This window comes from Sesamum indicum, unplaced genomic scaffold (assembly GCF_000512975.1).
Source record: "Sesamum indicum cultivar Zhongzhi No. 13 unplaced genomic scaffold, S_indicum_v1.0 scaffold00243, whole genome shotgun sequence".
Classification (NCBI taxonomy): Eukaryota; Viridiplantae; Streptophyta; class Magnoliopsida; order Lamiales; family Pedaliaceae; genus Sesamum; species Sesamum indicum.
Window position 1 is genome coordinate 36,681 of NW_011628137.1, and position 11,817 is coordinate 48,497.

Sequence of the window (11,817 nt, forward strand, 5' to 3'; positions counted from 1 at the left end):
AGCAAAAGAAAATGGTGAGAGCTCAAAGATATGGACCAGCCAGAACAGCCTCAACCTGAAAAGAACCCCAGGTACCACACTGAACACAAAACTGATTCTATAGCTAGCGTTGATGAAAATATTGCTTCTATTGATGTCGCTAAAACCACATGTGAGGATGGAAAAATGAGTGAGGAGAATTTGAAAAATAAAATGGCCGAAGGAAATTGGATCCAAGTGGGAAATGCTACCATGCTTCGCCAACAGAATCCAGATGAGGAGGAGAGTTTGGTTACTAATGCCATGCCTTTGAAGATCTGTGACCTGACTTGCTCGACCAATCGCAACCCTGCCAATTTAGACTCGGCGGAGCAGCTATTACAAGAGCTGGCCTCCCCGGACAGACTGCCCAGAAACCAATTCATTGTAGAGAGGATACCGGAGTACTTGGTCAGAAATACGGAGGTGAAAATCCGTGTGATGAAACAGAGGAGTACCTCATGTGGTCCAAGGATAAAAACAACTCGAATCAAGAAAAAATGGAAAAAACATATTAGCTCATGTCGTATCAAAATGTAAAGGAGTAGTACTCCTACTTTTATGTTTTGTTGATTTTATGTTGTAATGCGGACTTTGCTTTGTTTTCAATGAAGAAGAGATGGGGACCCCGAAAAGTTCCCCCACCTTCGGGTGTTTAATTGAAAAAAAAACACCCTAAACCAATCTTCCAGCTTTTGGTTGGTGTGGCTGCAACAAGCATTTCTAGGCTGCAGCTTTTGGTTCAAAAGATCTCTGCTTTTGCTGCTGTTGCTGCTGCCCGTTTTCTTCTAAGCGCTGCTGCTGTTTTCGCTCTAGACAGCCACCTCTTGCTGCTGCAAATTCTGTTCTGTGGCAGCAAACTCCAGGCACAAAAATGCTGTAGCTGCTGCATTGGCTCTGTTGCAGCAAGCACCCTCAAACGGCCTTTTTACGAGGAGGATTCATCTCAATTCAGGGAGCTCTCTTAACCTCTCCTATCGTTTTGTCAAGCTCTCACTTAACTTTGGTTTCTGCTGCAAAATTATGCAGGAAATGAAGTGGAACATGGAGGAGATACCAACTTTATGTCAGGTTCATTCGCGGCTGTAAAACAATTCGTTAACGAGCACCACCTTGGGCGACTTAAACAGGGAGTCTTTCAATTTGCCCCTATTTACTGATTCTCCCCACCACTTAAAGCCTCCTCTTTTTGCAGATTTTTTGGCCTACAATGAAACGAAACCCACACCCATATAAAGGAGACAAATTTTCTTGTCAGGTTTGGATTTTGGCTCAGAATTGCTTTGCACATCCCCGGTCATCGATTGCCTCTGATGTACACTCACTCTTGTGCATTAGAGCACTCCATTGACCTCTTTTTCTTTTTCTTTTTTTCTCTTAAAAAGCCAAAAGGTATGCACTCTTGTGACCTTTCATCACACAAACCGAGGAATTGGTACAAGAGCGCTTGGCTCTCATTGACTGCCTCATTCATCACTTTCTGTTTCAGCTTACACACATTGTTGCTCACTCTCTTCTTTCATGATGCTCACATTTGCTACACTTGCACAATCACTAGCTCTCATACCTTTTGAACTTATTTGGTCCTACACTAAAAACACATAATTGCCTACACAATCTTTTAATTTCTTGAAAGCACATTGGTCCATTTTGTACTCGGAGTTCTCGGACTTCTTAGCTCATCATCCAGTGACTGTTGTTTCCAATTAATTGAAGTGTTTCAACCCTGATTTCAATTTCTCAAAATTAGCCCATTGTTTGTTGGTTTCTTTTTTTGTTTTTTCTGGAAGCATGGACTGTGATTTCATTGGAAGACCCTTTTGGCTTGATAAGGGAGCACCTCATCTGGTTGTTTGTTGGAGACAAGAGAATTTACTGTTTGGGGAGAACAAAAAAAGGAAGGATTGAAGAAGCCGTTTGATGGAAAAGAGAAGGAAAAAAGAGAAGAAAAAGAAAGAAAGAAAATCGAAGACAGAAAAAAAAAAAAAAAGAAGAATCAAAAAAGAGGAGGAGAAAAGGATTGAAAAGAAAAGAATGGAAAAATGAAAAAAAAAAAAAAAGCAATTTTGAAAAGAAGGAAAAATGGAGGATTTTGGAAGTTGGAAATTTGAGTGTTGGCAGAATTTGTCCACGGTTTTCAGATTTTCCTCTTCAAGTTTCTTTGGTTTTTTGGTGGACTTTTGATTTTGGACCTCATCCTTTTCCTAACAAACTTGGGCTTTTTTTGTTTTATTGATTTGGGTTGAAAATTTCAATTTTTAAAAAGCAGCAGCATTAGGCCTTTTTTGTGTATTGGGCTTCATCTGATTTTGTTTTTGGAATGCAAACTTTTGAAGATTTCTGCTGGGCTGGACATATTGCTGTTTTTTGTTTCACCAGGCTGGCCTCCTCTCCATATGGGCCGCATTACTGAGTTGGGCTGTGAAAAATCATCAGCCGCCAGCCCACTTTCGCCTTGGACTTCCACCAGCAATGGGCCGCCAACTTTGACTGTTATTGGACTCGCTAGAACAGTTTTGGACCACCAACATGAAGCTGACGTTTCGGGCCGTTTCACAGCGGGCCTCCTTGTGTTGCCAAGACCATTTTGGGCTATTTTTTCTAAGCCCAACTTTTGTCATATTTTTTTTTTGGGTAAACGTAATTTTTATTAATAAAAAAAAAGGATACACATAATAGTACAACAAAGTTCTTCAGTTGGTTTCTCCCTCAACAGGCCAAGGAATACGCCATAATCTAAATAAGGCACATGTACTAACAGACTTGGCTAGGTTAATACTAAGGATGCGTTGTCTGACATCTTCCACAATCAAGAAGGCCAACGTGGCGGGAGTCCTCTCTTCATGCTCAAATCTCCTCAAGTTCCTTGCTCTCCAAATGTGATAAACACATGAAGCTAGTTAAGCTCGGTAGGCGAGGTTAACAATGTGTCTTTCCCTCCATTTTCGTGATGTCCATTCGATATCCGTCGTCCAATCTCTGTTGGGCCATGAAAAGCGCACCAATCTGCGAACCTCAGAAAGACATAGTCTGCTAAAACGGCACTGAAAGAAAATGTGACTATGGGTCTCCGTCGCACCCACATCACACAAAACACAATCGCCGAGGTGAGAAAGCCATGTTTTATCTGTCGTTGGCAGTTTGCCCAAAATTGCCATCCATAAAATAAACGTGTGACGTGAGATCTTACATGAGCCCGAAAGTAGTGAAGCCCATCCTACTTTCGGCCCCGGTGGATCAACTAATCGAATAAGGGCCTGTGTCGTAGGTTTCCCGCTCTGAAATCGCCAGATGATACGATCCTCGCCTCCATGGATGTGGGGTAATGTGTGTAAGATCTCTAGGCATTCAAAATCAGTGAAAGGAGGCCATTGCCAAGCACCTTCATCTATGACAGTGCTGAGCTTGGTCGAAAAATCCACTCCCAATAATAACGACGCGCGCGGGAATCTGTCAATGAGTGGTTCGAGAGGATGCCATGGGTCCTGCCATAAATAAAATCCATGTCCGTCCCCAATTTGATAGTCAACCATCGGTCGTAGAAAAGGTCGGAGTCGTAGCAGTTTCCTCCATCCCCATGACCCTCTTCATCTCTAACTGTCCAGATGGAGGTGTTAAGTAAACGGTCATGATAGAGCCAGTCCACCCATATCGATGTCCTCTCACACTTTATCACTTCGCATAGTTTGTTGGTCATGAGTGCCCGATTCAAGGTAGCAATATCCCTGAGTCCTTGCCCCCCTTCCTCCGTCGGTCGACACACCTCTGTCCAAGCCACTTTGGCATATCCACTATTACCCGAGCCTTTCCACATAAATGCTCGAAGTCTCTTCTCGATTTCTTTTGTAATTTTCTTAGGCAATATGAATGCAGATGCCCAGTAAACACTAAGTGAGGTGAGCACAGATTTAATAATTTGCACTCTACCCGCATATGACAGTGAGAGCCCCTCCCAACCAGCTATACGTTGATCGATTTTCAACAATAAAGGCTGACAATCCGTGATAGATAATCTACAAGACAAGAGAGGGAGGCCAAGGTACCTTATCGGTAGATGTCCCTCCTGAAACCCAAGGAAAGTCATCATGTCCTCTCGTAACCCTTGTGCTGACCGTGAACTAATAATATGACTCTTCTGAACGTTAAGATTCAGCCCCGACCAAATGGCAAAGCGGTCCAGGCCCTTTTTCAGAATACCAATCGAGTCCATATTAGCCCTATAAAACAACAATAGATCATCTGCAAACCCAAGCTGGAAAATGCGTGCCGCCTCACATTTCCAATGGAAAGTGAAGTGTCCATCTTGCTCAATCATCTGCAAGAAACCCAAATGTAAGACCTCCATCACGAGGACAAATAAGTATGGTGACAGAGGATCTCCTTGTCTCAGTCCTCGTGCGCCCGGAAAGAACCCATGCGGTTTCCCATTTAGGCCAACTGAAAATGAGGGGGTGGTAACGCATTTCTCAATCCATCTGATGAATATTGGGGGGAATCCAAATAACTCCAGAACAGCTAATAGGAAGTCCCATTCGACCGTATCGTAAGCCTTCCTAATATCCACTTTTAGCGCGCACCTGGGAGGGAGTCGGGCCTGTTTATATCCCGAGAAAAGCTCTTGTGCTAGCATGATATTATCACCAATGCTTCTACCAGGAAAAAAGGCTGCTTGGCAAGGACTAATCATCTTGTCCAGCACCACACTTAATCTTTGGACCAGAAGTTTAGCAATAATCTTATAGAGAACATTGCAACAAGAAATAGGCCGAAAATCACTAACTGTCATTGGCGAATGTACATTCGGAATAAGCGCCAGTAATGTGGTGTTAATTTGTTTCAATAGCCTCCCAGTTGTGAAGAAATCCAAAACTGCCCTCGTCACTTCCCCACCCACAATTGGCCATGCTGCCTTAAAGAAACCAGATGAACACCCATCTGGACCCGGTGCCTTATTTTCAGCTATATCAAACACTGCCTGTTTAACCTCCAAGGGGGTGAAAGGCCGAAGGATAGCAGTGATTTCGTCTTCTGTGAGTAAATGTCTGGCCCATGGTCTGAGGAACCGAATATCAATAAAGCTACGTCTCCTTTCTCCTCCTAGCAGGTTGTGATAGAATGAGACAAATTCATTAGTGTCTGCCTCCTGAGCCGAATGAGTGACTCCATGCTCATCATTGATTTGCAAAATTCTCCTCGTAGTCCTCCGTTGTGCAATCTTACGGAAGAAAACCCTGGAGCACTGATCGCCTCCTTTCATCCATTCCATCTTAGCTCGCTGACGTAGCATGATTTGTTCAAGTTTTGCCGCTTTGGTCAAAACTAGTCGACAACAATGCTCCAAGTAAACGAACAACTCCTCATGCCGGTTCGAATGTCTCCTGAGGTACCACAGACCTCACTGAGGTCTCGAACCGCATTAAAATCACCCCCAATAAGCCACGGAGTATCGACACACTGGATGGCCAATGTCCCCAGAGTGGTCCACAGATCACGTTTGTCAGCTACCTCATTGGCCCCATAAATAACAGTCAGGGCAACAGACTCATGAAGTGCTCGAATAGTAACATTACAGTGAATAAATTGTGCACCCAATTCAATGACATCAACATGAACAAAGTTCTCATCCCAAGCGATCCAAATACGGTTGCCAGTTGTTACATAATCTACAAACCATTTCCAATGCGGTAATAGAAATGATTGAATTTGAGAAGTATTATTCAATCTAACACGAGTTTCAAGAAGACCGAGAAAATGTAACCTGAAGTCAGTAACAAGATCTTTCACTACTAGCTGGTGGTCCCTCTTATTTAGGCCACGCACGTTCCAAACAGCTGCGTTCAACATGGGTCAACTGAGGTGGGGCTGCATGGCTTAGGACCCCCGGTATGTTTGTCTGCATCATCATCAAGGAGATTTAACGCATCGAATGTGTTATAAAGGACAATATCCTTACCCTTATCCTTTCGTTGTTCGTCCCTTCTTGGTGCTTCGGGTTCATCGGAGCACGGAGATTGCGATCTAACCTCTTCTTCTCGTGGCTTTTGTTTAATCGTAGGTTCTCCAATGTCCGCTACTAATTGAGTGACACCTTCCTTCTCTCTCACCATCTTAGGCGGCCCTCTTGCTGTTATCCTTGGCACATAAACGGACACCGGTGGTTTAGTAGGTTTTGTCGGTTTACTCAACACACAATTCTTTGCAGAGTGTCCCAGGCTCATACACCCTGTGCACTTCGGGGGCACCCATTCGTATTCAACATCCACTTTACATGGTGATTCTCCTCCATCGTCATCTGGGGTCAGAATAACAATATGCTTCGGTAAACTTGAACTGATGTCAAGCATGACGCATACACGAGCGAAATCCAGCCTCGTACATGCCCTCGTGATGGCGTCTGGGTACAAGGGTTTTCCAATTCCGCTTGCCACTATACTTAGTCCTTCCGTTGTCCATAATTCCACAGGAAGGTGGTGTAGCTTAATCCATACTGGTACTTGGGTGTGCTTCAATTTTTTCATTGCCATCCCTGGCTCCCATTTCTGTAGATTTATCGGTTGACCCTGAAAAAGCCATGGACCTCCCTCAATAACTTCCTCCATATCATTAATTGTTTTAAACTGGAAAAAGAAGAATCCGTTAGCTGTGGCAGTAACCTCTCTTAGTGCCGGCTATATTGATGAGACATACTCTTTTAGGTGGTGGAAGTATGGTTTTTTTCCAAAAAAATATCCAACCGCCCTCATCCTCGCCATTTTGAATAGTAGGAGCCACATACGACAAAGTTTTTCGCGATGAATTATTAAATGCATGTGCAATTTTATCATCAAGCATGGTATCATCAGGACATGCATGCAACGGGATATTGCCCACGAAAAGTCCGGTGTGAGAATTGGGTACCTTGGCCTCGCAAGAGTTTTCGATCAACTTTTTTCCCAAAATAGAGCTGTCCGTCGCGTTTAAAGGAGTTGTCTGTGCAATTTCAGTCACTGACGGCTTAACTTCTGCCGGACTCTTCAAATTATCAGACGAGAAGGACGCACCAACAGAAAAATTTTGCACAGTTCCTTCCCTCGCCGCCGATGACCCCTCCTCAGTACATTTTCCGGCCAGAAGTTCAGTAGTCGTCGTTAGTAAGCAGCGCCATGCCTTACGAATCATCGGCGCCGCCTGTTGCCTCTCCAGTTCACCACTCCACGCCCGAAGAAGAAGTCATACCTGTTTTGTTCTGTAACTGTGCGCGTGGGGGTAGGTGAGAGTCGCGTGGGGGTTGGTGAGGTGTTGTTCTGTTGTTTTCTATTTCTCAATCCTCCTGCGAATGTTGATGGGTTGAAGTAGGTGAAATTTCTTCTCCACTCAAACTTCCTGCGAATGTTGATGGGTGGAATTTCTCTTAATCGTCGACCGCACCTTCTTCTCCATTTCAGAGAGGGGTTTCTAGAGAGAGAAAAATTGTTGTCCGTTTACTTGGGTGATGGGGGTTTAGTTGTCATATTTTTTGGGCTCTCTTATTGTGTAGGATCCTAATCATTGTACAAAAACAATTGTACATTCTCGTTTTATTAGATGGGATGGGGAACCCGGCAAGTCCCTATTTCGGAAAAAAAAAAAGAAATCCTAAACCCTAAACCTTAAACCCTAAAACCCTAGACCCCAACCCTAAACCCAAAACCCTTAACCCTAAACCCTAATAACAATAGTTGGAAACACCTTATGATTAAGATGACAAAACATTGAAAATCTTGATCAAGTAGTTAAACTGAATACCTGGCCATATGCAAGTACAGTGCCATTATAGCCATGAAACAAGGCATCAACTAAAGGAGCAACAACACATTCATCAAATATTGATGAACACGGGCTTCCCCTACTACCAAAGATGTTGTCAAATGTGAAGGCATGAGATCCAATTTGAACCTGTTTCATGCACCAATTGAAAAAATACCAACAAAAACCAGTCAACACAAAAGCTTCTTCCTTAATTCAATTTTAAATGAGAACAAATATAGTTGCACGTGTACAATAAAAAATTCCGCTAGCTTAAAAAGTCAGAAAATAATATTAATCAAACATCACTACCCGCACGCTTCATACTATCTTTATTCATCAAAAACAACATGAAAATATTAATCTAAAATTAAGAAAGTAGTCATGGTTGAAATGAAAACCTGCTTTTCAGCGGGATAGACAGTAATGCAGTCAGTACATCCCACAAGAAGCTCAGAAGTAACAAGCGGCCTAATATTGACTGCAACCCTCACACTCTGTGACGACTCAGAATTATCCATCTTCCCCAGATCAGAAGCCGCCCAACAACAACAATAAAATGATATCTGAAGAAAGAAAAAATCAAAATGACATCTCAACAAAACATAATCCCACCATCTGAACTGAAAGAGGGAAATGGAGGTTGAAGGAGAGAGAGAGAGAGAGAGAGAAAGAGAGAGAGAGAGAGAGAGACTATTTCATCCGAAATTCACATTTTCAGATGTTACGTGCACTCCGCGTGCGCTTACCCTCAATGTCAATTGGGACAACTTAAATTTATTTATTTATTACACCCCTCTGACACAACATCCAAATTCTAAATATTATTTTATTTTTATTTTAAATAATAAAATTGTTTTAATTGATAGAATTTTTTGTTTCTTTATTATTTCTTTTATTAAGAATGCAGTCCAAAACAAGTAGTATTTAAAGTTTAAAAAAAAATCCTGAAATCATTTTTTATTAAAAAAATTAAAACTGTGAATATTTTCGATTACTATCTGTTGTGGCATATCGTTCCTGTGTATATATATTAAATAATATTTCATGTTTTGAAGTATATTATAAATAATAGTAAAATATATGAACAAACAAATAACAAAATAAAAAAAGATAATAACTTAAAAAATTATTGACACAACCAAAAAAAATGATGTACTGTGGAGTCACTTTCCTACAAGAAAAATAATAATAATAATAACTATAGTTAAAAATTATCTAGTTATGTTATTATTAATCATCATTTGCAAGTCTATAGGCCATTTCTTTTTTATATTAGTATATATGAAAACTAATTCCAGTAACTTTTTAGTTTTGAAGTGAAAACGATGAAATATTATTATAATCACCAATATCAATTATTATGTAATAAAACAAACATCAATAACAATCATAAACTATTCATCAATATCAGATAGGGTAAATCACAATGACTTCCCTTAAGGTTTGGTATAATTACGAACAACCCTTGTTGTGAAAAATTATAAATACCCCTTGGTGTTTGATGAAAATATGTAATTATTGGATGGAAATATAAAATTGTCAACTATGCCCTTATTGTATTTAAAAAAAAACAAATAAAATTTGTAAAAAACAATTAGACGGATTGGATGAAAAAATTTAAGAAATTATAGGAAAAAGTCCAATTGGTCAATAAAAAAATCAAAAAAATTCAAAAAATAATTAAATTTATAATTCTAAATCCATAAAGGTATTTTGATCAGTTCACAAAAAAAAAAAAGATTGAAAATCTAACGAGGACTAGCATAATGGGCTAATTATTAGACGGATGTTAAAATTATGGGGTTATTGGTAAATTTTTAAATAACGAGGGGGTATTCGTGACTATGTCAAACCTCAGCAGAAGTCATTGTAATTTACCCTATCAGATAATTATATATAATCGCCTATTATTAAAGTAGAATTGCCCCAACTATTAAAGTTGATACAATTCACACATTGATGATATTCAAACCCATAATCTCAGAGTGCCTTAGCTTCATACTGAGCTAGGCTTAATCCGTAATTCCACTAAATTTTTTTAGGGATAATTATACTCTCTTCCTTTGAAATTTAGTGTAATTACCGGTAGATTGTTTGTAATTTGGAAAATTATAGTTAGCACACATAAGGTTTGCTCCCATCCAATAAATAAATTTTTTATACAGTCAAAATTTATCGAATTTTGTGATTTTAATTAATAAATTAAAAGAAAAAAGAAGAAGAAGAAGAAAGAAATGGCATACTAACAAATTAAAATAGTACTTGCATTCAATAAGCATAATAAAACAAAACACTTCAATTTTGACTCTTTATCTTTTATAGTTGAATGATTTAAGATTATCATAGTCCTTCATGTTTATCTCAACATGTCTAATTATGCTATTATGGTTTTTTACTTCTACTATTTAATATACTTATTTGAATTTGTATAAAACACAAATATCATATATATAGTTTTTAATTATTTCAAAAGGTTGGATAAATTTGAATTGAATTTGAAAATTCAATGATATTTAAAAATTTTAACAGTGGACGGAGGGTTTTAACACCTAAGGAGAAGGCCAAGAATAAACAAAACAATATAAGTATTAAATTGTTTATGGACAGGCAAACCACAAAAAAATTAAATTTAATAAAGACTAAACTTTGAGAGTTAAGTGTTCAATAAATAAAATATAAGTATAAAATATTCAATTTGCTCATGTAGTAAACGGGGTTTTGCCCCTTGAAACATTTTGCTCACGTAGTAAACAAGGTTTTGCTTCCCACCTTCTTCTCGAACCAAAATAGAGCTGACCGCATTATCTGAAATGGCTAAATACACATACAATTTCTCTCCAACCATAGGGTTAGAAAGCAGGGGAGGGGTGGTCAAATACAACTTTAGCTCTTAAAAAGCCTTTTCACATTCATCATTCCATTCAAAATCATTAGCCTTCCTCAAAACTTTAAAAAAGGGTAAATTTTGATCAGCTAACCTGGCGATGAAGCGATTTAATGATACGATTAACTGTTGCACTTCCTTTATCGACTTTGGCGATCCTAATTGCATGATCGCTTTTATCTTCTCCGGGTTTGCCTCTATTCCTCGTTCGCTGACCATGTAGCCCAAGAACTTACCACCTCGAACCCCAAAATTACACTTAGCTGGATTCAATTTCATCCCATTGGATCGCATGATGTCAAAGGCTGTTCGCAGGTGCCCCAAATGATCACATTCCTGTTTGCTTTTTACCAACATATCATCAATGTATACTTCCATCGTACTTCCTATGTGATCCTTAAACATTCGATTAACCAATCTCTGGTAGGTTGCACCTACGTTCTTCAGTCCGAACGGCATAACGTTATAACAATAAACTCCTTTCTCCTTTACGAACGCAGTCTTCTCCGCATCTTCTTTTGCCATGAAAATTTGATGATAGCCCTGATATGCATCCATCATGCTAAACAATGCACATCCTGCCGTCGAATCAACCAGCAGATCGATCCTAGGTAATGGATATGGATCATTTGGGCATGCTTTGTTGAGGTCGGTAAAATCCATGCACATGCGCCACTTTCCTGCAGCCTTTGGGACAATGACCACATTCGAAAGCCAAGTCGTGTACTAGATTTCTCTTACGAACCCAACCTACAACAACTTATTCACTTCCTCCTTGATGATTTTGTTTCGCTCGACCCCAAATACCTTCTTCTTCTGCTTCACTGGCTTAACATGCGGATCGATATTCAACCTATGCACGATAACCTCAGGGTCTATTCCTTTAAAATCCAAGCAAACATGTCGCTGTTGCATCTCAAGAATTCGATCATCAACGTCTCCATTTCCCTCGACATCTGCGACCCAACGATGGTCATTTTCTTGAAATCCCCTGATATCAATTCTACTTCTTTGTGCTCTTCGGATGGCTCCAACCTTTCCATCCTCCCTCGTTTTACTTCTTCACCCTGACTTGTCTCCTCCTTCCTTTTCTCTTTTCTTGTACTTTCTCTTTGTTTTATAGCCAGGTTATAACACCGCCTGGCCGC

At 39.9% G+C, this 11,817-nt stretch overlaps 1 protein-coding gene across 1 annotated transcript; it reads right to left on the minus strand.

Annotated features, from left to right (window-relative positions):
* Positions 1-6,973: 6,973 nt before the first annotated feature.
* LOC105179933 (kinesin-like protein KIN-4C) lies at positions 6,974-8,449 on the minus strand. Its single transcript, XM_020691497.1, has 2 exons — positions 8,184-8,449; positions 6,974-7,932 (listed from the first exon to the last, which is right to left on the minus strand). The coding sequence occupies exons 1-2, from the start codon at positions 8,301-8,303 to the stop codon at positions 7,762-7,764; spliced, it is 291 nt and encodes a 96-aa protein (XP_020547156.1). The 5' UTR covers positions 8,304-8,449; the 3' UTR covers positions 6,974-7,761.
* Between the last annotated feature and the right edge of the window lie 3,368 nt (positions 8,450-11,817).

Bases quoted from the DNA above. Each gene is read 5' to 3' on its own strand.
- LOC105179933 (XM_020691497.1), bottom strand. From the start codon at position 8,303: ATGGATAATTCTGAGTCGTCACAGAGTGTGAGGGTTGCAGTCAATATT. The intron at 7,933-8,183 runs GTTTTCATTTCA...TGCATGAAACAG, and splicing joins TCTATCCCGCTGAAAAGCAG to GTTCAAATTGGATCTCATGC.